The 25,809-nt window shown below is 51.2% G+C and overlaps 1 protein-coding gene across 3 annotated transcripts in view; it reads left to right on the top strand.

Annotated features, from left to right (window-relative positions):
- Positions 1-25,809, top strand: part of TSPAN14 (tetraspanin 14) — a 56,905-nt gene that overhangs the window by 9,439 nt on the left and 21,657 nt on the right. For 2 of the 3 annotated variants that reach the window (XM_070433100.1, XM_070433102.1), the window contains exon 2: positions 21,040-21,137. In XM_070433100.1, the coding sequence (XP_070289201.1) occupies positions 21,057-21,137 (81 nt within the window). In that variant the 5' untranslated portion in view covers positions 21,040-21,056. Of the gene's footprint in view, positions 1-10,432; positions 10,663-21,039; positions 21,138-25,809 lie in introns of those variants that run through there. The other variant, XM_070433101.1, reaches the window with a different exon arrangement.

A 25,809-nucleotide genomic window follows, 5' to 3' on the forward strand; every position in this document is an offset into this window, starting at 1 on the left:
CACACAGTTAGGCCCTTCCCTTGAAGAGCGGCATGTTATTCCTCTGTAGTAAACTGCGATTCACTTTAGCCCCCTGCTGATGGACATGGAGGCTGCTTCCAGTCTTTTGTTTCAGGGGCCGAGCTGTGGGAAGGCCTTGCTCGTACGTGCTCATAGCTCTGGCGTGGAGATGGCTAGCTAAGGGTTTCAGGCGTTGAGTGCTTAAGGGGAAAAGAAACACACTGTTTTGGGTCCAAAAGGGGGAACGATAGATCCCGAGTTTTTCCTTTGGCGGGATCTTGTATGCCTGCAGTTGGAGCCTAGAGCTGGAGGGACCACAGTGGGTGCGAGGGTGCCGGTTCCCACTGCGCCTGTCTTTGTTTCAGCTCAGGTCAGCCAGTCTCCGCAGCACCTGCTGTGTGCAGCCTGTGGCTGTGCCCTGTGGGCCATGAGGCCTGTGCATGCAAAATTGTGATAGAAGAGGATAAAGAGGCAGCCAGAGCCAGAGAGGGATGGGTTGGGAACGAGCTTCTCATTATGTGGATTTGAGCAGCTGCAGGAGTTTGCAGGACTTGGGCAGGACATGACTGGGAGTCCTGGCTGAGAAACAAGCTGGAGCTGGGAATCAGCTTTTAGAAGAGCAGTTTCAGGGGTTGGTGTGAGGGTCAGGCCTCCCATCCTGGCCTCCCAGGACCTTCCGCTGCCCTGGGATTCCCCATCTCCTGCCTCTCTGCGCCGTGGCTTCAAGCTGCTTCAGGCTGCTTTGGGTCTGATTGCCACCCTGTGACTTTAAAAGCCTGGGTAGAAGGCACGTGGTGTAAATAGTAGATGGATTTTTTGTTTTGAGCAGGCAGCTTCCTTTCAGGGCAGAAGCCAGGGGTGAGGGCAGATGAGTTTATCTTCCTAGGATGGGTTGGGCGAGGGAGGGAGGCCTGGGAGGAGGGGGGGCATATGTTGGAGCCATCTGCTGCGATCCTCCTGGGAGTCCCGGGAGCTCTCTGGCTGTTTCCACATCCTCGCGGCCCCAGTGTGCCTCTGAGATGACCATAATCTCCCTGTGTGGCTCTGGCGGCCCCACGTCTGAGCAGGGCAAGGCCAGAACCAGGGAGAGTTTAGGGCTGGCTGGCAGATACCCCCCTACACAGAAAGGTGGCTGACATGACCCTGACCTGCTGGGTCTGAGGCCTGTGCCCTGGTCTGTCTCTCCCACCGTTGCTGTCACATGCTGCCCTGTGAGAAGCCTGGGCTTCCCATGCCCACAGCTCTGTTGTGTGGGCTTGGGGCCTTGGCAGCACAGAGGTTTCTATTGTGGTGGGGTGGCAGCTAGGACTGACCTGTGGGGCTGAGGAGGTGGGGCCTGGGGACTGACAGTGGAGCTATTCATGGGCTCTGCCCTGGTTTCCTGCTGCCTCCCATTGTGGATCTTTGGGGGAGGGGAGGAGGGGAGGGGGGCAGTGTTGCTATTGTTGCTGGCAGCAGGAGCCTATTATGCTTAATCCAAGTCCTTTGGTGGAGGGATCTTAGCCACTCCAGGGTCCCTCATGTGTTCTCTCATGCTGGGTGAGCTGCCCTGCCTGGGCCCTGCCCTCTCCCACTGTCCCCTGCACCCCTGGACATTGGGAGGGGCCCTGTTCTTTGCGGGTACCTCTGTTAAGATCTCTCTCCTGCCTCCACTTTCCCCCCACCCCTGTCTTGGGTCCCCATGCTGTGCCTGGAACCCCCCTGGGTAAGAGTTCTGAGCAGCTGGGCAAGGAGCAGGAGTGCCCTGTCTCTGTCTTGTCAGCCACCTGCCCGCTGCCTCTGGGAGTGGGTTCTGCCTGAGCAATCCCAGCCCAGCTGCGCCCTTGGGTGGGGGCCAGGCGCGTGCCTGGGTTGTTGTAAGTCTTACAGGCCCCCACTTTCCTTTGTACCTCCGTGTTCAGCTCAGTGTCCCCTGTTCCTCTCGAGCACTCAGCTGCAGAAAAGCCTGCTTGCTGGCAGGCTGGCCTGTCACCTCCCCCACTGCCTGAGCCACAGCCATATTCCTTTGTTCTGCCCTCTCTGGGCTCTTGAATCGCAGGCAGCAGGCAGCAAGCAGCAGGCAGTGGTCTCTTAGCACCGTGGGAGCCCTTAAGACTTAAGACATGAATCTTCCCACTGAGCCACTGGCATGCAGTCCCCTGGCTGCACCCTCAGTCCCCCCAGCTGTAACCCCATCTCCCCAGTGGTGCCGAGATTTCTCTTTGTTTAGCCCTCTTATTGGATCTGAACGATGGTGACATGTACAGTGGGGCACAGAGAGGTCTCACCTGTTTGGTCACTGAAGGTGCGTGAGAGAGGGAGGGAGACTTTGAGGGGGGGCGGGTGAGATCTGGGGAGGGGGGAACTGCACCGGCCCCTTTGGGAGCAGTAGCCACCTGGTCTTTGGCAGAAACAGCCACTCCTCGGCACAGAGAGCGCTCTTCTTTTACCTCCTGGTCCTTCTACCTGATGCCTGTGCAGGTAGAGTTCTTAGCATCTAGACCAGTGGTTCTCAACCTTCCTAATGCCACGACCCTTTAATACAGTTCCTCATGTTGTGGTGACCCCCAATTTCATTGTTACAAATTGAACATAATTAAAGCATAGTGATTAATCACAAAAACAATATGTAATTATATATGTGTTTTCCGATGGTCTTAGGCGACCCCTGTGAAAGGGTCGTTCGACCCCCAAAGGGGTCACGACCCACAGGTTGAGAACCGCTGATTTAGAGGCAGGGGTGGATGAGAAAACGATTTCTTTTGGTTTTGGTCTCTGTGTGGTTGTGGGAGTTTTTCTCCAGCTGAGAGGAGCCAGACCCTGTCCCGTTGCATCTGATGTCTCTCTTCTCCCCTGGTTTTTGGTGGGCATAATGAGCCTCCTCCTGGGGCCCAGTTTCACCCAGTATGTCTGAGGCAGAAGATGTAGCTGAGGACCACTCTCTGGCATCCCTTTCTGGAGGTGCCCACCCCATCCCCACCTTCTGCTTTCCACACTGCAGCCAGCCTGCAGTAGTCACCTGCCTTGGGCATAGAGTTGTTTTTATTTCACCCTTTCAGAACCCATTCATCCTGAGATCAGCCTGGCGGTCTTATCTGACTCATCAGCCAAGTCTCACAAATGAGGATGACCCTTTGGGTTGCCCTTATTTCAGCGACGCTTTCACAAGACTCAGCGAAAAGAACTGTTCACTGTCAAATGCATGGAAGCACCAATGCTGTTTTTAGGGTGGTTGGCCCCAGAAGAGCGAGGTTGGGAAATGTCATGACTGAGGCAGCGTGGTGTCTCAGAAAAGCACACGAAAGTGGAAGGCTGGGGTTGAGGCCCCGATGGGCCCCTGGACTCTGAGCGACCTTGGCAGTTCACTTCCGTGGGCGTGGATCTGGGAAAAGGAAGGGTTGCTTAGAGGAACTTAGGAAACTTTCTAGCTGTGTGACTCTCAGTTCTATGAATCCAGCTCCAAATTGGCTGGTCACTTCCTTCAACCTCTCTTCCCAGCTCAGCGTGTCTTTTGTAAGAGGTGTCTCGGGTCTCTCCTTGGGGCATTTCTTCCTCTGGTTCGGAGGGTGTGGTGGCGGCAGTGATCACGGTGCAGAAGTGTGCGGTTTCCACGTGGAAACCCACCCGCCGTGACCCGGCCCTGGCAGTTCTCAGGGGCCGGGTGTGGCACCGCAGCCCCCTGATAAGTCGTCTTGCCTCAGACCTTGGCATTGACTCTTTTCTTGGAAATGCCACATTCCCTTTCTGGTAAAACTGAACCTGGGGGAAGGAAGTACAGCTCTTTATTTGACCTCCTGCCAAAGCGAGGGCAGGATGTTAAATGTAAAAACAACTACAGTAAGATAGAGATATACCCTCTGCACTTAAACATCCCCTTTCCTCCTCCTGGGGCCTGGGTTTCAATTGTGTCTGTTTTGTTAGATTTCAGAGGCAAAACCATCCTGTCGCTGGAGCCCCTGTGGGTGTCCGGCCCTTTATTTGCCTTTCCCCACCCAGCCTCCATCCGGGGCCTCCTGGGCCGCGGTTTTCCTCCCTTTGTCTGCTGGGCCAGGCTTAGCTCTGTGTTCAGGGCCCTGGGCTGTGTGCTTCTGCCATGTGTCACAGGAGGCCTGTGGTCAGGGAAGACGCCCCAGGGAATCCAGCCTCCCTTATCGCTTATCGTTTGGTCAGAGCCGCTTCCACAGCTGTGAAATGGGAATAAGAAGAACCCGTGCAAATGCAGTGTGTGTGTGTGGGGGGGGTGGGGGGTGGGGGTTACTGAAGGAATGACAGGCTCCACAATTACAGCATTCCTCCGGGAAAGCTGATACATCCCGTGAATCAACGCCCCACAGAGGTGGGTGGGCTTTCCGCCCAGGGCTCCTTAGTGGTGGTTTTCTGTCCTCTGTGCTGTTGCTTTGCTCTTAAGTATTTCACATCCTCATGATTCAAAGCGCAGCCCACAGCCCGTTGTGGGCAGCATTGCATCACCATGGGGCTTGTTGAGAAATGGGATCCGGGGGCGGCGGTCTCACCCCGCACCTGCTGCAGCAGAGCACAGTTAACAAGATTTCCAGGTGATTTGCATGCGCTTTCAGGTTTGAGAAGCCCTGGCTCACACGCCTTTGTCCAGCGCTGCCCTGTTGCTCTCCAGTCTGTGTTGTGGTTTTGCAGTCTTCGCTCTCTTGCTCTCAAAGTTGGCGACTTTGACGGTGTCTGACAGCTCTGACCTCAGGGCCCCTACCCTCTCAGGTGCGCAGTTTACAGCAGGTATCCCTGGGCACTGGGGTGTCTCCGAGGTGGGTCTGGGGACCGGGAAAGCGGCCTTGGCTGGCAGCTGCGGGCACCTCCCCGGGGCTGCTGGCAGGGTCATCTTTGGAGCACAGAGCCGAGGGGTAATGGGAGCCCTCCTTTGGGAAAGGGCGCTGCCGAGCCGCCCAGGCCATCTGATGCCACTCGCCCGCCCAGTTGTCCCAGCTGGATGACAGCATCAGAATCAGGTGGAAATGTTGTTTGCTTTTTGTCCAAACAAAACATTCTGTAAAGGTGTTTTGGAATATGTTGAAGTTCAAAGAACTGGTCCAGCAGGGGGACTGTACTGTATTCTTAGTGTTTGCAGTATTCTGTAGTGGAGGAAGGTTTGAGATGCCGCCTCCCTGGCTTCCCCAGGAGCGCCTGCCCACCGCTGCTCTCTGGGGGAAGTGGGGGGCTGGTGGGAAGAGCGGGAGCCTCCAGGCCCGGGGGCAGGAGTGCTGGTGGCTAGAGGAGCCCTAGGCACCCCTGCTCAGCTGCTGCTGCCCTCTCGCCTCCGGGACAGGGACAGGGACAGGGACACTGTTTTAGGGACTGAACTGCTAATCTTGAGCTGACTCTCTTTCCAGGTTCTGCTCAGACTTTTTCAGCCGTTTCCCACCATTGATTTGCGTTTAAAAAAAAAAATCTCTTCCTCCCTCCACCCTCATTGCTGTTCTCTTGACATTTTCTATGCACTTTGCTTTATTTATGTGTTTTTCTCCAGCAGGCTTCACTTTCCATGGCTTGTTTGGGAAGTTGGTTTGTTTTGTTAGCTCTGCGAACCTTTCCCCCCAGCTGTTGGCATTGCTCAGAGGAGGCCAGGAAACAGGCTCTGCCTGGGCTAGGGAGCCAGCCCCGGTCCTGGGCTGGATTTGGGGGTGCTCCCAGTGCTGACCTTGGAGTGGAGTAGGCTGTTTGCCTTACAACACAGTACATTGTAGCAGACTGCAATTTTGGACACAAAGATTTTTAACGTCTTCGAGTCACAATCTTCGTGCCTTTCAGGCATGGGAAAATGGAAGAAAAGGAGTAAATGTGTGTAATTCTAAATTCTCTTCTGCAGTTTCTTTGTGTTGGGGGAGAGGAGGGTGGGGGTAGGGCAACTCCTACAGAGAGACCATTTCAAATCCGAATTAGACATGCCAACCGGATCTTGCACCTACTGGAGCCACTCCCTCACTGGCTGCCGAAGACCCAGCTATTGGAGACTCATTTCTCCCCAAGAGTGGCCCACTCGCCTCTCAGAACGTCTGTGGTGTTCAGCAGTGGCTCCCACCCCAACTGTGTCAGCCCTGCAGGCGCGGCCACACTGCTTGCATCTTGGAACCGCCTACAGAGCTGGGGACACACTGGGGCTCTGTTCATAACCGGGTCAGACAGTATTGTTGGCTGCTGTCACGAGAGGTTGCAGTGTGGTGTCTCCATCTCAGGGCTCGGCCGCTCCTCCCAAGATGGTGTGTCTACATGTGGAGTGCTCATCTAGTTCATGTTCAAGCCATCCGCTCCGTGCAGCATTTCCTGACCAGCTTCCCACCTCCTCCTTCCTTCCGGTGCCCGGGCCTGCCCTCCAGCACCTACCTGACCCCCACCCCCCAGTTAGTAGAGAGCATTGTGTCCTGAGTCAGGCATGGGTCTTACGCCACCTCTTCCTGGTCTCCACAGCCTTGTGCTGGGTGCTTTGCTCGCTGGTGCTTGAACACGTAGAAACAAGTCCCGAGGTGTCTCCCACAGCACAAGCCTTTCCGCCTGGGGCCGAGCAGAGTGGGTGTGTGCGGACGGACCGCTGTGCAGGTGTCTTCAGTCTTGCTGGTCTCGGGAGCCCGTGGCCCTCAGGTCCGGAGTTGAGAATTTCAGAGTGGACAGAAGGCCCAGTCTGGCCCGCCTGGGCTTTGAAGGTCATGGCACATTGGCCCCCTGGGTTCTTGTCCACGTTGGGGATGTCCCTGCAAACTGGGCCCAGATTTTCCACATTGTGTACAACTGGCTTCTGGGTGTAGGCATTTCATGTGCAGTTAGGTTTTCAGAAACAGCCCTGCTGTGGTGATCGGGGCACAGGGCGCCATGGCAGCCTGGGCTCTCCACCCTTCCCTGAGCTGGCAGCTTCACCTTCCACAGCAGAGTGAAAGCAGCTGCGAAGCCAGGCCGGTGCCAGGCCTCCTTTCACCCAGCTGCCGGCGAGGTTGGGGGCAGCTCCCTAGGGTGACGAGGCCGTGCCTCACTGGGTGAGCCGGGACTGCCTGATGCTGCTGGTGTCCTTGAATGAGCTGCTCCATGAGTCATTCTCAAGATCTGTGTTTGGGCTCTAGCCTTGTTTGTTGCCTGAATGTTTTATCTCATCTCCACCTCCACTCCCACCCCCTTTTTAAAAAAGTATATCTTTATTGATTTCAGAGAGGAAGGAAGAGAGAGACAGAAACATCAGTAATGAGAGAGGATCATTGATCGGCTGCCTCCTGCACACCCCACACTGGGGATCGAGCCCACAACCCGGGCATGTGCCCTGACTGGGAGTTAAACCGTGACCTTCTGATTCATAGGTCGACGCTCAGCCACTGAGCCATGCGGGCCGGGCCCCACCCCTTTTTTAAAGGAAAATGACCACAAACTACATTTAGATTTGAGGCCAGTTATTTTGTAGAGTCTCCCTTGTTAGTGCCCCAGAGCTCCCCTGTCCCTCCCACCAGGTGAGGAGGACCCAGGGAACCAGGAAGAGGGCCCTCACCTGACATGCTGCTGCCTTGCTCTTGGACTTCCCAGCCTCCAGAGCTGTGAGAATTAAATTTCCGTTCTTGTGTTATTTTGTTAGAATAAACTAAGGCAGAACCCACTGATGATTCTTTTTTTTTTTTTTTTTAATATATTTTACCAACCCTCTACAGAGAGGAAGGGAGAGAGATAGAGAGCTAGAAACATTGATGAGAGAGAAACACCGATCAGCTTTCTCCTGCACACCGCCCACTGGGAATATGCCCACAACCAAGGTACATGCCCTTGACCAGAACCGAACCCGGGACCTTTCAGTTCGCAGGCCGAGACGCTCTATCCACTGAGCCAAACCGGTTATGGCATCCACTGATGATTCTTAACAGAATTTCTGTTCTGGTTGCTGATGGTGGTGACTTAATTTGATTAATTCCTTCTACGTTTATTATTTGGCCTTCTGCTGTAAAGAACTTTCCCATCTCCCCCACTTGTTTATTAATCCAGCTATTTGCATATTAGAAGGGACTCATGGATTCTTATTTTATTTATTTATTTTTAATCCTCACCCAAGGGTATTTTTCCATTGAATTTAGAGAGAGTGGAAGTGAGAGGAAAAGAGAGAAACATCGATGTGAGAGAAACACATCCATTGGTTGTCTCCTGCACACACCCTGATCAGAACCTGGGCTGAGAGGAGCCTGCAACCGAGGTACATGCCCTTGACCAGAATCAAACCCGAGACCCTTCAGTCCGAGGTCCCACGCTCGATCCACTGAGCCAAAGCGGCCAGGGCTGTTATTGTTTATTTTAAAGGTCAGATTGTTCCAGATTTGGCCAGTGGTGGTCCCTTCAAACTGGTTGCTGTGAGGGACACCTCTTAAGGTGTTTCCAGGTCTGTCAGCCCCGTTGAGGTCTCCATGTGCTGTCTTGGAGAGGCTGTGAGAGTCTGATATGCTGTGGAATTTGGGACCAGCCCCGCCAGGCCCGTCTTTTTCAAGTGTGCACCTCACAGATCCTCCCTCTCCCCCAGCACCTGAAGTGACAAGTGACCTGTTCTGTCTGCCTCCATGCTGGGTTTTTGGGTCAGAGTTGTTTTTGGACAAAGGCTCCTGTAGCTTAAAAAGTAATAAAAATAGCAAGTTTGAAAATCACTGGATTAAGTGACCTCCATTCCAGGCTCAGCATTTCTCCCGCTGAGCTGTTGCCTCCCTCCTTCCCTCCTTCCCTCCTCTGACCCACATCCCTCCCTCCCTCTGCTTCTTTCCGATTACAGCACTGAGGTAACAGGTCTCCTCACCAGATCCACGAGGAGGCCCTCAGCGCTCCTTTAAACTCCGCAGGCTGGGGGCTGTGGGTTTTGCTGGTGGAAACTCATGAGGCTGTGTTGGCTGCGTTCAGTTTCCTACAGGAAGCCAGGCACTTAGAACCCCAGGGCTGTCGGGGAGTCTGGTGGGGCTCAGAGCTGGTGGCCTGGGTTTCCTGGACCTCCACGTGGAGGTCATCCCTGGCTGGCGGTCAAGGGCCTGAGGATCTCAGAACTCTGGAAACCTCCCGCTCCCCACACCTGTGCGGCCACCCGGACCCCTGTGCAGCTTTGTAGTGTCTTCTTGTGAAGAGCCAGACTTTCTGATCCCTGGGGGTGGTTGCTGCCACCCTGTTCAGTGTCCAGTGTTTCGGATAGACCAGCCGAGGGCAAACTACGGTCCGCGGGCCGGATCCGGCCCGTTTGAAATGAATAAAACTAAAAAAAAAAAAAGACCGTACCCTTTTATGTAATGATGTTTACTTTGAATTTATATTAGTTCACACAAACACTCCATCCATGCTTTTGTTCCGGCCTCCGGTCCAGTTTAAGAACCCATTGTGGCCCTCGAGTCAGAAAGTTTGCCCACCCCTGGGATAGACCCTGGGCTCAGGCAGTTAGGTCCTAAGCGGTATGGGTTAGAGTAGGACACAGACAGCTTCGACGCCGAGGGTGAGTCAGAGAGTGAGGGTGAGTCTGAGAGAGAGGATGAGTGACTCAGTGGGACACTCCTGAACCTGGGCTCCTTCCCCTCTCAGAGGACGCTGGTGCCTGGGGCTGAGGCAGTGCATCTGTCCTCGGGGTGAGATTCTCAGGGCAAGGAGGCAGCCTGCTCTCACCTGCCCTTGTGACCACTTCTCCTTCATGGGGAGTGGAATCCATTCCCCTTGCATATTCACCTGTCCCCTCCTAGATTTCCTTGGGCCTGTGAATGGTCCCCAGCACCCGGTGGACTCCGAGGACTCCCTTCTTGGATGGTAGAAATGTCTAGGGCCTAAGTTGTGCTACTCGGAGGTGCAGCAGGATGCCCAGCTCCCTAGGGAATATGGCTGCCCTTCCCTGGGAGGGGCCGGTGACCAGCTCAGGTGTCAAGACTGAAGCTCTCAAAGACCTGGCGGAAGGGTTGAATCTTGCTGAATGGCTGACTCTGGACAGTGAGGGGCAGAGGATAAATTGGGCTGTAGCTTGGGACATGGGTGATGGGGTTGTCCAAGTACAGTATGTTCAACTGAGTTCTCTGCTTAGGGTCTCACATGGCCCATGTCGAGGTGTTGGCAGGCTGCGCTTCTTTCTGGAAGCTCTGGGGAAGAATCCCACTTCGAAGCTCACTCGGATTGTTGGCAGAATCCAATTCCTTGCTGTTGGAGGACTGAGGTCCTGTTTCCTTGCTGTCAGCCAGACTACCTTTCACTCCTGAAGCTTCTGTCTCCGACCCGCAGCAATGCATTACATCTTTCCTGTGCTTGCAACCTCTCAACTGCTGCCCTCCGCTGGGAGAAGGCTCTGCTTTTAAAGGCTCACACAATTACATTGCAACAACTCAGATAATTTTCCTACTTTAAGGTTAATTGATTAGTCACATTAATTTATCTGCAGTCTTTTTGCCCTTTTATAGATTATAAAATATACTCCTTGTGTCTTTTTTTTTTTTTTTTTTTTTTTACTTTGCTCAATAAGAATCTGGCAACTAAAAATATTTTGAAGATTTCCTAGAGACCTGGGTAAAAATGATGGATTGAGTGGATGTCCCTAATTTTGCTTTATCCTTAAACCCCACAAAAGTGAAGATTAAGGATTTTTTAAAAAAAGGAATCAATCTACAAGGACAAGGAGAAGGGGGAAGGAGACAACAGCAAGAAACATTGCAAGCCTGGAATAGATGGATGAATGACCCCATTTAAAATGTAGGTGTTGGAGTTACCATTTTATTATTTTATATGGGGGCGGGGGGGGGGGGGGTAGCTTCAGAGGTGGCTAAATGTGAGAATTGTTTGAAAGCAGTTGGTACGGTTAGATGCTTACATCCCTTTCCTTCATGGTTCTTGGTGACTGCCTCTCCTCTAGCTGGACATGGGGGGGTTATTCTGCAGAAAGGAAAGCCAAGGGCCTGGAGGAGTTCTTGGAGGTTTACACGAAGACCGTCTTCATTCCCCAGTCTTCTCCCTTCCCTTGGCTTCTAGAATACTGTCAGCCAGCCCCTTACCTTCCAGGAGGAAAGAGATCTCACTGGGGGACCTGACTCGCCAAAAGAAAAGAATTAACGATGCTGCAAACTGGGCTTTCCCAGCACAGGGCCCAGCCAGGTCACCCTGCGCAAGGACTCAGTGCTTCGGGCAGCTCTTAGGCATTCACTCTTAGTCATGAGGATTACCAAGGTTTACTAGCATACGAAGAAAGTGCCTAAACAAACAGGAAAAACAGCAACTTAAGGTGTTAACTTAAGAAACATTCAAACCTGTAAAGAATTTCTGTGAGTTTATTTGAGGCAAACTATTGACAATTGCCAAGAAGCACAATCTCAACATGTTGAGATAATGCTCCAGAGAATGGAGTTTTTTCACCTTGTTTTATACAATCAAAGGAGGAGACGGAAGTGGGTTACATGAAATCCATTGGTGATTTACTCGGGAGGTGGGAGAAAGCAAATGGGGGGGGGGGGCCTCTGGGATTGGATAAAAAGTAAAATGATAGACACATACTACTTTTACTAGGTGGGAACTGGATAGTTAACAATAACAATGAACAAGATAACAATATCAATCAGGGAATTTGTCGTTTCTGCCCTGGCACATTGGTTGTATCTGAGGGGTCCAGAAAAAGGGAAGTTACAAGTTACCCTGACATTACACAGGTATATTATCTTAGACAATAGTCTAAGTAAAGAGTGAAGTTGATCATTGTCAGGGAAGATACTGGCCTAGGACATGACTACCTACTATTAACTGCTTTTTAATGAAAAGATTTTAATTTCAGACCATCCTTTGTGGTTACTTTAGGTCTCTGAGTTTGCAGCACCGCCATGCAGGCCTTCCTCGAGTTAGTCAGGTTAGCCTGTGGCCCCTTTATGTCCACAAAATAAATAGTCAATTTAGAAAGAAGGGCATCTTGAAAAAAATTAGACATATTCTCAGAAGAGTTAAGAGAAATACTATATTCATGCAATGAAAATAAGATACTACAAAAATTTAGAAAACAAAAAATTATTAAAAGCTAAAAACAAATAAGGTCAGAGCCAAACTGTTGACAGAATCCTATATAATAAGAGAGGAATATGCTAATTAGCTGTTACTCCCTGAGATGTAACGACCAAGTGAGTCACGGCCAGATCACAGATCAGCCGGAGGGTGGGTCAGCGAGGTACAAGTGGGCTTTGAATAGCTACAGGAGGGGGGAGGGCAGCAAGCTATGAGGTGGGGGAGGGGGTTGGGGGGAGCTACAGGAGGGCGGCAGCGACCTACTGGCTACAAGCAGGCCGCAGAGAGCTACAGGACAGGGCAGGGCAGCAAGCAAGCGGGAGGTAGAGAGAGCTACAGGAGAGGGCAGGGCAACAAGCTATGAGCGGGGGTGGGGGGGGGGAGCTACAGGAAGGTGGGTCAGCGGGCGGAGAGCTACAGGAGGGCGGCAAGCAACCTACTGGCACACGGACTCGTGCGCAGGGCTAAGAGTTATCTAATAAAGAGGGAACATGCAAATTGACCATCACACCATAACGGTCAAGATGGCTGTGCCCACAGCGGAAGCAGGGATTCTGTAACACAAGATGGCTGTGCCCACAGCGGAGGCCAAGTTCCCATAATGTGCCTTAACGAGCAATCATCAGGGACCTGAGACTGCGTGGTGCTGGGCCAGGCAGGGGACCCCCTGCCCCCTGCCTGGGGGGGCTTGACAGGGGACCTCAGGCCACGCCCCCTGCCCTGGTGCCAGGCCGGGGGACCTCAGGCCACGCCCCTTGCTCCGGCCGGGCCAGAGGACCTGAGGCCGCGCCCCCCGCCTTGCCAGGGCTTGACGGGGGACCTCAGGCCGCACTCCTTGCCCGCAGGGCTTGATGAGGAACCTTAGTGTGTGCTCCCCGGCCTGGGCAGCGGGACCTCAGGCCATGCACCCTGCCCCGGGCCAGGGAACCTGAGGCTGCACCCCCCGCCTGGTGGGGCTTGACGGGGGACCTCAGCTGCACCCCCTGGCCTGGGCCAGGGGACCTCAAGGCTCACCCCCTGGCACCAGGTCAGGTGACCTGAGGCCGCACCCCCCACCCAGCGGGGTTTGACGGGGGTGAGGCCGGCTGGGTCTGGATCTAGCCCCATGGGGTTGGGGCTGGCTGGGGCTGGGTCTTGCGCGATTTTGAGGCGCATGTAGGTGGGCAGGGACTTGACTCTGGTTCCCATGTCGCGCCCCAGACTCTGACAGGAGGAAGAATTTCATATACATTTTACTAATTTTTTTCCATCTCTGAAAGAAAAGGCAAATAGCAATATTAAAATATTTCCTTTAATTAATTCCCTTTTAATGTGCACAAATTTCGTGCACCGAGTCACTAGTTAGAAGATAAAGGTGAAGGCATTGATCCTAGAACCATGGCCCAGTGGTCTGTGACCTTGTGGAAAAGGCCCTGCACTTGTAAAGGCTGCTGTCACTTACTGGAAGCTGAGCCTCCGTTGGCCACATCTGGCATGAGGCCAAGGTTGAGCTGGTTCTTCCAACCCCTGCTGAGATCCCTGCAGCTGTTTGGAGCTTGAAAGCAATAGTCACTAGTGCTCAGACTGGTATCATCAAACAGCTCACAGTGAAGGAAGCTGGTTGAGTGGTTTGGTGGCCATGGAGGTGTGGATGTAGTTTTATGGCATCGAGATCACAGGCCAGCATGACCTCATTGGCTATAATGTTTGAAGACCAATCTTTCATATCCGTTTCTTTTTGGGACCATGTTCTTGGACCATGAGTGATCCAAATGGTACTTGAATACAAAAAGATATGTCAATAGAAACAGTGAAGGATGAAGAAATGGATAATAGAGCAGAATAGGTAAGAAAATCAAAGGATCAGCCAGGGTTCCCATATTCATTAATAGGAAGGAGTTGCAGAAAGAGAGAACAGAGAGAAACGCAAGTGGGAAAATGATCAACAGAAAGTTTCCTGGAAGAGCAGGGTATTGGTTTCCCTGTCAGAAGTGCTCATCGGATGTTGAGCCAAGTGGGTGGAGATAGGCCCAGAGCAGTTGTCAGTGTGCTGGGGAGAAAGGAGGTAGCCTGCAAGTTTACACAGAGAGAGAGCAGGGCAGGTGCAGAGATCAGGGACCTGGTGGTTTGGGGCTTCTCAATACATTGGATTAGAGACGATGCTAAGAGGGTGATGGCTTCATCATTCAGTGCAGTGATTTCTGACTTGAATTCCATACTCGGCCAAAGTGTTATTCAGGGAGGATAAAGCTATTTTCAGACACACAGGATCTGAAAAGCTTGCCTTTTGCACTGAAGGATTTTCCCACAAGGCGAGCAAAGATTGGATCTCTCATAGGCTGTATCCCAAAGGACGTGAAGGGATGCTGCGCACCGGTCCAGGTGGAAGCAGCTCGGAAGGCCAGGAGAGGTTTCTTCTGGAAGAAGCAGAGGTAGAACATCTGATGTGAATGGACTTATTGAGAGGAAATAAATTCACAGAAAAGTAAGCAAATAGAAAAATTAGAATGATTAATTCCAGAGAATGGAATGTTGTACAGGAAAAGTAATTATGGTTTATATGGCTTGCTCACGTGGCCATAATAATGTAATCTCTGAAAATTTCTCTGCCCAAAGCTATAGTTTAACTGTTGTAGGCGGTGGAACGGCACCAGGTTGTCTGACCAGTGGGGTCTGACCAAACCTGGGTTCTACAACCTGGGTAGTTTCTGGCTGGGAAAGAATTCAGAGCAAGACCCAAACTGTAAGAGAACATTTATTTGGTAAATCACAGAGGTAGAAGTCATTCCCAGAAGAAATGGGCTTAGGAAACAAGTATGGAGGTAAAGGAAGGACCCTCAGAGCTTGGGAGTGAGGAAGCTAATGGGAAGGAGCCTGGGGGGGAGAGGGGGGAGCGGGGAGGGAAAGGCATGCGCCTGCTCCCTGGCGGGAGAGGGCACTGGGTCCTCCATCCTAAGGGTTTTAAGGTCTGAGATTTTAGGGGCGGTCCCAGGGAAAGATCTGAATAGAATATTCAGTAGCTTTCCAGGTGTGCCCAGTCAGGGTTATTGGTCTCTACTGATTGATTGGCTGGCATGTCCTGATGGCAGCAGTGGCTGGTTTTGTTGCTTATCTGGGCCTGGAGCCAAAATACAATGGAGGCCTAGATGTTATCTCCAGGGAGGAAAGGTCAGGGGTCCAAACCTCAGGACGAGCCATCTGCTAGGGGAGGAAAAGTCACCCTGGGGGCAAGGTCCCACCCTACAATTGATTGTCCATTGCTAGGCACCTGGGCTTCCTGCCCGCGACCTTCTGCACCTGGCCCATGTCCTTGCTTTGCTCCTGTCTGTCTAACTGCCTGCAGCTTAACTATAATTGGAGTTCACTATAATTGGGAAAGAAGTGTGAGGCGGTGATTTAGGGGAGAGGTGGTTTGTAGGAGTGTAAAGAGAGTTGTTATATTCTTGTTTTCCAGGGTAGGAAGTGGATAGGTAATAACTAACACTGAAAAAGCAGGGGTAGTAATACAAGCATATTATATACAGAAATTTCTAAGAGATATTTGGGGTGTAAGCATTATTAGGAGAAAGCAATTCAACCCAGTGAATTTGAAGATTTAATTGGCTTTATTAAGTGATTCATGAATCAGGCACCATCCAATCCAGTAGCTAGAAGGGTGCTCTGAGGCATTTTACAAAATGGAAGGTTTTTATGGGAAAAAGGGTGAGATGAGGGAGCTATTAACAAAAGGAATAATTATTTTAGGGCTTAGAAACCTTTTCTTTGGGGGAAGAGAGAGGGTTTTTATCATGCAGATTGCCTCTGCCTTCTATGGGGGAAGGGAGGGGCCCATGTGACAGATTACCTTACTGGTGCTTGACCAGAAAATTCAAGCCTGGTTAATTAAGATTATGTTTCTGGCAGGAGTAGAAACTGCAGTTAGATCAGGTGTTAACTGTAGGTTTGGTGTCAGGGGATTCCAGCACAAGTGACGGCATGCTGGGCCTGTGATTTTGTCTTGGACAACATCAAGATCAGTGAGAAGCTGCAAGTGTCCCTGGGAAAGGGGGAGGCCTGGCCTAGGGCCTCGGATCTGCTCTTTTTCTCAGCACAGCTTTTACAATAGTTGATTCTTAGATTATATGCAGGAATAATTTTTTCTTTGAAAAAAAATTCAAACCACAGCAAGTCTAGAATGCATGCCATGTGATAAGGAGAAGTATTGTTCCTTATTTTCGTTGAGTATGCAAGTACGTGTGCACTGGATTGATTTTGTCAGGGTTGCTTACTGTGGGCCACAGCAAAAATTTAAGAGCCATTTTTAGTGTCTTCTCATTGCCAGTTCACCTTTCACACTCTGTTCTTTAAATATTTTATGATTAAACACATGCTACTTTTGTAACTAAAATGGCAGGAAGAGCCCTGGCTGGTATGGCTCAGTTGGTTGGGAGTCGTCCCGGAGCATCTGAAAGGTTACAGGTTTGATTCCCGTACATGCCTGGGTTGTTGCAGGCTACATCCCCCAGTAGGAGGCATGCCGGAGGCAGCCGATCAACATTTTGCTCTCACATCAATGTTTCTCTCCTTTCCTCTCTCTCAAAAAATGTCAATAAAAATATTTTGTTAAAATGAGAGGGAGAAGAGGAGGAGAAGTTTTATCGGTTAACATAATCCCAAGGTAGACAAGCCCTATTCACAGTGACTGCTGAGGTCACCACACTGGGGGGCCAGCATCCTCCAAGTGGGCATGCCCGCCCCCCTCCCGCAGCAGCAAAAGCCTCAGTGTGCATTGATAATACAAAGGTGTAATGGTAAGTGTATCAATGGAAACCTTTTTAGAAAATCACTTACCACCCCATGCAACCGTGTTCATGCTTTCATCTTCCCATGCTGGCCTTTAACCACATGCCTACAAATTGTTTCATAATTGCAAACTGTGATGTGCAGATTTCATACTTAATGCGTATTCTTTTTATTCTCTTGGTTTATTTTCTCGAGGCGTATTCTTAGTCATGCATTTATTGGATTGGGGGTATGACCATTTTGGGGAGGAGGGGGTTGAATGTCTAACCGTGTTGCTTACTAAAGGGTGGTAACAGTTTCGTCTGCTGCCATGGAGGTATGAACATACCAGCCGCACACGGGTTTGCCAGCCGCAGTGGTGGTTATCTTGTTAAATTAAAAGGTGCGAAATAACATCTCTGGATTGCCTTTGAGTTTTATTTCCGGTGACGTTGCATATTTTTTCGTCTGTTAATTATATTGCCCTTTTATTTCAGTATAATATCCATTTTCTTTGTTGTTTCTAAAACTGAAGTGTTTTATTTTAAGTCTGAATTTTTATGTTGTAAATATTTACCCTTTGTTAAATTGCTGCCGATAACTTATCATTTGTGTTTCCTTTTTTATTTTAATGTTCCTTTTAATTGCATGGAAATTTTAAAACTTTTTATGTTTTATATTGATATTTTTGTTCTTTGGATTCCCCCCCCCCCCCCCTTTGACTCAAAAGTGAAGATCAACAGAGGCCTGAAATACCTATTCTTTCATGTGTGCATGGGTGTGTGTGTGTGTGTGTGTGTGTGTGTGCTCGCGCGCGTCCACATGCAGCCTTCAGCATTTAGATGGATTCTGGCTTATTATTCAGTTCCAGCTATCTCAACACTTAAATGATGCTAACTTTCCCTAATGTTTAGAGAAGTTGATTTTAAACACTCGCCTCCTGTTTGCCCCATAAATGCTTTATTCTGTTTTAATGTTTTGGATTGAAAGACAGTTTGAGGATGTGAAATTACATTTTTCAGAGAGTTGTTTTTTAATGCAAGAAACCCCCACAAAATAGCTTTTGGAGAGCCTTCTGTGTTGGCGGTGGTAATTAGTTCATGCATCTTCTTTTAGGAAGCGAAGACTCAGTCTCTGTGTGTTTTAAGGTAAATGGATCTGGTGTTAATTGAATTCATTAGTTGGTAGAGAGCTAAGTTCCTCTGATGTGACTCAGTTTAGCAAATGAGATGAAATGTCAGGGACGACAGCCACTTTGGAGTCGTTTTAGCTGAAGTTTGGGTCTGATCTGGTTGCAGTTTCAGCACCACTGCCTTTATTGGCTTCTTGGGGTTCTTTGTAAATGTGGCTCACACCTCAGGTTGGCAGCTCAGGAGTGCTCATCAATCTTTTATCCTTCACTGAGGTTCCAAAGGCACTGAGCCGAGCTCGGCGTTGGCTGTATTCCCTACGAACCGGCCAGCGGGCCCGTGTTGGAGAATGTGGCCCGGGCTGGGGTCCAAACAAGTCGTCTCCTTGCCTCCTTCAATTTAAATTCTGGGCAGTGCTTATGTGGACACTAGGCCCCTCTTGTGTGTGATGCTGACGTTCAGGACCTGCTTCTTCAGCCCTGGCCTGCAAAACAGAGAACAGAGCGGGAGCAGGAGGCAGCCTTTCCTCGCAGCTCCAAGGTTACGTGGGGGTAGGACTGGGGGTGCAGGCTGGGGGCAGCTCGCCCCACCTGGCTAGTGAGTCGAGTACCTTCTCTTTCCATGGGGAGGAATCAGCAAGTAGGTGAAGAACCTCTAGAGCAGTGGTTCTCAACCTTCCTAATGCCTCGACCCTTTACTACAGTTCCTCATGTTGTGGTGACCCCCAACCATAAAATTATTTTCGTTGCTACTTCATAACTAATTTTGCTACTGTTATGAATCATAATGTAAATATCTGATATGCAGGATGTATTTAGGTGACCCCTGTGAAAGGGTCATTCGACCCCCAAAGGGGTCGCGACCCACAGGTTGAGAACCACTGCTCTAGAGTGTAGGACCCTGAAACCTGTGTTTATTTATTTTTATGTTTTTGTTGATTTCAGAGAGGAAGGATGAGGGAGAGAGAGAGAAACATCAGTGATGAGTGAGAATCATTGATCAGCTGTCCCCTGCATGCCCCCTACTGGGGATCGAGCCTGCAGCCCGGGCACATGCCCCCACTCGGAATCAAACCTTGATCCCTGACCTCTTGGTTTATAGGTAGATGCTCAACTGCTGAGCCGCACCGCCAGGCTGAAGTCTGTTCAGAGCCAATCATTCTGTGCTGCCGGCTGGTCTCCTCAGCACCAGTGACATTAGGGATCAGTCGCTCAGGCCCTGTTTCAGTTGAGGATGCTGAGGCCTGGGGAGGAGGGGGGCTTGCCCAGGGCCAGGTCATGTTGCTGAAGGAAGGAGTTGGCATGGGAGCTCCTGGTCCTCTCACTGCAGCCTCCTTTGTGGCCCAGGCTGTGCTCAGGCCTCCTGTGTGCCCTGGTGTCCAGTAGTTCACACTCATTCTTGGAGGGGACTTTTGTGGAAGTGCTGTTCTTTTTTTTATTTTTAATCCTCACCAGAGGATATTTTTTTCATTGATTTTTAGAGAGAGTGGAAGGGGTGTAGGAAGGGAGAGGGAGAGACATCAATTGGTTGAACTTGAAACCCAGTACGAGGTACGTACCCTTGACCAGAATCAAACCTTCGACCTTTTGGTTCAAGGGCCGGCACTCTAACCACTGAGGAATCTGGCCAGGGCTGTAAGTGCTGTTCTGATGGCGGGATGGGGAGGTGGGGATGGGCTGCGGGGTTGTTGCTCTCTCTCTGGCTGGTTTTTAAGACTAGACCAGCCTCCTCCCCGCCCCCCCACCCGCCACGCCCCACCACCCCGCAGGCCATTGACCATCTCCCATTCCTCTTGGAGGGAGGGGCTGGGCGAATGGTGGTGTCCAGCTTGTGCCTGTGGATCCCGTTCTGTGGGAAGGGTGGTTGAGCAGTCATAGCACCCGTTTCTAGAGGGATGTGGTTTTCATGTCCCTGCTTGGCACCACTTTCTCAGAACAGCGGCAGTCCCTGGGGCTGCCTCGCAGGACGGTTCGCAGCAGCCACTCGGCAGTGTGGCAGGAGCTCGCTTCTTACTGGTGGTTGTGGGCGGTGGTGTCCTCACTGCCAGTGGCGTTGTTTGTTGTTGCCTCGGTTCTGGTATGTGATGCCCCTCTTCTCACCCTGGGAAGTGGGAGGCTGGGGTTGGGGGGGAGCTTTCCCCTGTGAGCCTCAGGTCCCGCCTGCCCTGTGGGTCAGCTTGAGGCACCGTCCTCCTTCCTCAACCTTCAGCCACTGCCTTGGCGTTAGGGGTTCACCTGGTCACCACTGGGTTCAGAAAGTAAAGCAGTAAAGGTGGGTCAGGCCCTCTGAATTTCCCTTTGGGGTACCTCCCTTTTGCAGGTTCTCTGAGAGGCCTTGGGGGATGGACACAGATAAGGAGTGGCCCCTCCCTTCACCCTGTGCAGTTCACAGAATGTTTGTAGTTTAAGGCCAAAGCAGTGATCTTGGAGGGGAGGAGTGGGAAAAGGTGGAGGGAAGGGGAGGTCAAGCAAGGGAGGAAGAAGAGGAAGGCGTGGGGTGAAAGCTGGGCTCATGGGATCTCCCGCCCAAGCCAGGGTGCTAGCCTTCCTCACCTCAGTGAGGGCTGAGCTTGGGAGGTTGTCTCTGAAAATCTTAGATGAACAAATATGGAGCCTTAATTTTGGCTGTTCTTCACTGGCCACTGCTACCTTATGTTCAGCCTTGGCCTTTGTCTTCACTTCCCAAAGTGGTCAAGTCCCCATTTCTCCCTGGGTTCTCCACTCCTGGCTGCCCTGCCCCCGGTATGGTAGGCGGAAGAACATGGGCCGTGGAATCCTGTCCTTGGTTCAGATCCTGGGGTCTGTCGTTTTTTTGTTTTGTCCTTGAGCAAGTCACATGACCTTTCGGAACTCCTGTTTCCTCCGCCATGAAGTAGAAAAATTAATACCCAAAGGAGAGGGGATGAGATGAATATTTGAAAAGGCACCAAACAGAAGTGCTGATATTTAGGAGTCTCTTAAAGAATCACCATTCTCCATTCTTTCAAACTTCTGTTATTTTTTGGGCTGTTTTCACAAAGTTGACTTAACCTGAGTTTTGCCTAACTTACAGCTGGCATTGATAGTAAATTGCACCGGATGAGAGAGAACACAGGGAACAATTGGAGACTCCGGAGTCTGGGAGCCTTACTGTTGCTCTCTCTCTCCTTGGGGAGCAGGTTGGGGGAGGTGTTTTGAAGCTGAACCTGCTGCCTCATGGCTCCCACGTCTCTCCACAGGTCCTGCTTCTCGGAAGATGCACTATTATAGATACTCCAACGCTGAGGTCAGCTGCTGGTACAAGTACCTGCTCTTCAGTTACAACATCGTCTTCTGGGTGAGTGGATGAGAGCGGCCGCCTTCCCTTGCTTCGTGCTTCACTAGTAAATCATGGTTCTTCACGTACTTTGGGTTTGCCAGGCCCTCTGAGACTCTGCATGGGATGGTGGGCAGGGTTGATGAGCCCTGCTCTAGCAACAAGTTATAAAACAGACCCTTACGTGCCGTGATAGGGAAGGTTCAGGTGATTGAAAACCAGACTGAGTGGTCCAGGTATTCTGGTGATTGAATACCAGGCTACCCCAGCCTGGGGGGTTCAGGATGGCGTGGGGCTCTGGCCCAGATATTTGGCACCCCCATCCCTGCCCCAGGAGTGCCCCAGGGAGTCATCCGGGCAAGGTGTTTTGTGTGCATCAGCCTGTGGGCTAGTTCCTGTTCTCACTCTGGAAGTTAAGACTGGGCAAGGGCAATAAAGCCTTGCCCTGTGGCGCCGTGTTTAACCGAAAGTGGTATTAGCTCCTGAGCAGTGCAGCAGGGAGGGAACGCTCCTTGACTGGGGTGCTCGGAAAAGGTCATCCCGAGGAGGGGACCTGCGGACTGAGACCTGGATATGGGTGACGAGGCAGCCACGTGGGGGTCTGGGGAAGAAAGCTCCAGGGCCTGAGGCAGGAGTGAGTGTGGCATATGCCAGGTACGCAGAGAAGGCCACGTGGCTGGAGCTGAGTACAGAGCAGAGGAGACAGGTGAGGACAGAGGCACGAAGGAGCCGGGTCCGGTAGGACCGTCCAGTTCTCAGTGAGGATGGAATTATGTTCTACTTTCTGTAGTGCCTCTTGGTAGGTTGTAAGTTGGATGGCGTGATCTGATTTTGGAATGATCCTGCAGAGTGAGGGGATGGATGTGGGACCGTGTTCTGAGGTGGAATTTTGGGGTAGGAGGGATTGAATGGTCTCTTAGCCAGGTATATAGAGATGTCACTCTCATGTGTTAGTGACCATTCTGGAGTCTAAACCCCCATCTCAGGAAGGGGTGGAACGGATGAGGATGAATCCTGTTGACTGAAGGGAGCTCTGGCTGTTGAGCCCTGGGATGCGGAGGCAGGGTTTGGTGGCAGGTCCACTCCACCGCTGGCTGTGTGTGAGTGGCCCGAGGTAAAGGGAAGATGAGGTTTTGTGCTGTGCAGCCCGGAGAGGGAGCCTTTCAAGTAGGAAGGAGCAATGAGCTGTTCCCCTGGGGGATGGAATAGGAAGAGGACATAAAGTTGACGTTAGCTTTGACAAGGTGAGGGTTGTTGGTGACCTTGACCAGAGCTGCTTTTTGCTCTGCGGGGGCTGACACCCACCTGGAGTTGGCCGAGGAACCAGTGGGACATGAGGAAATGGAGACGGTGACTTAGGACATTTCTTTCAAGGACTCTTGCCTAGAAGGGGAGCAGGACAATTGGGCACTGGCTGGAGGTGGTCCAGGGGTTAAGGAAGATACAGCGCAGGTGTGATGCCAGTGGGATTGGTCAAGAGAGACACAGTCATTGATTCTGCTGTGCAGGAGGGCGAGGGCGCGATCATGAAGAGGCTTGTAACACCGGAAGCAGGTATTGCTGACCAGTGTCTGTGGGCAGATGGAGAAGGAAGGACAGAGTGAGCGGCCACGGTGCCACCTTTCACCTCCACGGTGGATTTTGGCATTTCCTGTTTAGATTGGAATTTTTTTTCCCCTCCATACCAGCTGGCTTCCTTAAACTTATTTTTAATTGTAGTGGACACTCAATATCGTATTAGTTTCAGGTGTACAGTATAGTGACTCAACATTCATATACCTCATGAAGTGATCACCGCAGTGTCTAGTGACCGTCTGTCACCGTCCACAGTTGTTAGGCCTGAAACTCTTGAGAGCAAGGCAGACTTACCAACACTTCTCCGGCCTCCACCCTTGATTGTACAGCATCACCTCCTGACGATGTATCTCAAAGTTGCAGGGGTTTCTGTCCTGGAGAAACAGGGTGGAATTCAATGGCCGGGCGTTCACCCAGGTCTTTCCTGAGCTCAGACAACTTTCACCAACGTCATCATTGCCCTGAAGTCGGGCAGGGCCCGGCATTGGACGTGGTTCCTTAGTAGACACATCTCGGGGCCCTTCCTCATGGGGGGACTGGCTGTCCCGTCCTCGAGATGTGTGGCTTCCAGACCTGCACTGCTCCCGGCCTGGAGAGCCCCAGCCCGCTGTATGGCGGAGAGCCACCCGCCAGGCTGGCAGTCTCCCACTTTGGCCACTTGTACATCCAGCTGTCATCATCCCGCCGGCTGTGCTCCTTGGCCTTGTGCCCTGACCTCGGGTTCTCATCCTGATCTGTGCAGCTGGAGGGAACCTCTCCCAGTGCTGCCGGGGCTCAGGGTCCTGATGTCCCCGTGTCATCAGAGGCTTTTCAGAACAGATTCCTTGCTCTTGGGAAGCTGTGCTCACTTGCCTGATCGTACCTTTGCAGCACCAGACTCAAGTGGTGGAGCTCCTGAACCCAGAATTGTGGCCATCTGTCTGGTGGCTGAAGGCTGCTGCAGCTTGCTGGGCGTTTTGCAGAGTTGGCAGTGCGCGTGGTCGAGAGTTAATCATTTTTCAGTTAGTGTGCACTGGGGCAGAACAGGAACGGACAAAAAGGAACAGTCAGGAAGGTGAGGCCTGGGAGAGCGTGGTGGGGAGATTTGGGGGGCGGGGGAGGGAAGGAGCAATGCCAGGCCCCTGGCTGGGGAGGCTGCCTGGCCCTTCCCTGCCGAGTTCTTGGTGGTGATGTGTTGTCTTCATCTGCCCAGGAGCTGGGAGTCTGGGTGAGACCTGAGAATTGGGCTGTAGAGCCCTCAGGGACCCGCGTGGGGCCAGTCTGGACTCTAGAACTAGTGACCTTCTAAGCTTCGTGTTTTCATTATGAAATACTGATCTCACCTGCTTGCTGCTTGCCCACAGGCTGCTCAGAGTGTCTAACTCTAACCTGGTATGCAAAGCTCCCACCTCCTCAGAGTAGTTCTCTTTTTTAAAAAGAGGATAATGGACGCCCATGTTCCCATACCCTAGCTCAGTGATGGCGAACCTATGACACGCGTGTCAGAGGTGACACGCGAACTCATTTTTTTGGTTGATTTTTCTTTGTTAAATGGCATTTAAATATATAAAATAAATATCAAAAATATAAGTCTTTGTTTTACTATGGTTGCAAATATAAAAAAATTTCTCTATGTGACACGGCACCAGAGTTAAGTTAGGGTTTTTCAAAATGCTGACACGCCGAGCTCAAAAGGTTCGCCATCACTGCCCTAGCTCCAAAAATTACCAACTCATCCAATCTTGTGTCGTTTCTACCCCCCACACCCGCCCCCGGATATTTTGAAGCCAAGCACAGATAGACTGTTTTTGCACAGAGAGTTTTTATAGTGTTTGGTTTGTTTGGACGAGATAACAGTGAGCGGTGGAGCTGGGCCTGCCCGGGCTCCGCAGGCCGGGTGGAGTATGCAGAGGGCAGCCTGCTGTTGCTGTGACCACTTCCAGGTGCTGGAACCAGCACAGGTTTCATTCAGCAGTTTGTCCCCTTCCGCATTATTTTCACAGCCACAGTCTTTATAACAAACACCTGTAACACTAGCAGTTTTCTTAAGCTTCTCTCCCTCCAGTTTAGGGACAGATGGTTCCAAGAGGCCGGGAATGGTGATCCTGGGTGAGAAACACGGATGCGAGTGTCTGTGTCTGTTCTGAACTGCACGGGGCTGGGCTTCATGGGTTCTGATCACAGGTGTGTCAGGAAACAACGCTCCCAGCCAGCATAGCATATTGAGGGCACTAGCATTTCTTACATTTAAGAAAAATCATGTAATCATTATTTGTTTGTGTTAGACCTGTTTCTAGTGCAAAATCTCACTTTGACTTGGGGAAATGCAAATCAAAACCACAGAGACACCACTTTAAACCCATGAGGATGGCTATTACGGAAAGAACCGAACATGACAGATGTTGGGAGGGTTGTGGAGAAATTGGAACCCTTGTGCACTGTTCATGCGACTGTAAAATGGTGCAGCTGCTTTGGAAAATAGTGTGGGTTCCTCGAAAAGTTAAAAAATAAAACTACCATAGGATCCAGCAATGCACTTCTGGGCATATACCCAGAAGAATTGAGAGCAGGATCTGTAGTGATATTTGCACACCCATGTTCATAGCAGTTTTACTCATAATAGCCAAAGGTAGAAACAACCCAGGTATCAACTGCCAGATGAATGGATAAACGAAATGGGGTCTAAGATGCAGTGGAATATTATTCAGCCTTAAAAAGGAAGGCAGTCCTGCCACCTGCCACAGCGTGGATGAGCTTTGAGGACGCTGTGGTAAGTGAAATACGTCAGACACACAAGAACAAATACTGTATGATTCCATTTATGTGATGTACCCAGAGCAGTCAAATTCATAGAAACAGAAAGTAGAATGGTGGTTGCCAGGGAGTGGGGGAGGGGAGAATGGGGAAGTTATTGTTCAATGGGCGGGGTGTCAATTTTGCCAGATAAAAAATTCTGTGGCCCTAGCTGGTTTGGCTCAGTGGGTAGAGCAGACTGAAGGGTCCCGGGTTCGATTCCGGTCAAGGGCACGTGCCTGGGTTGCTGACTTCATCCCCAGTAAGGGGTGTGCAGAAGGCAGCCATTCAATGATTCTCATAATTAATGTTTCTCTCTCTCTCTCTCTCTCTCTCTCTCTCTCCT

Source organism: Myotis yumanensis, unplaced genomic scaffold (genome assembly GCF_028538775.1).
Source record: "Myotis yumanensis isolate MYYU_CA2020_CCGP unplaced genomic scaffold, mMyoYum1.0.hap1 SCAF_13, whole genome shotgun sequence".
Classification (NCBI taxonomy): Eukaryota; Metazoa; Chordata; class Mammalia; order Chiroptera; family Vespertilionidae; genus Myotis; species Myotis yumanensis.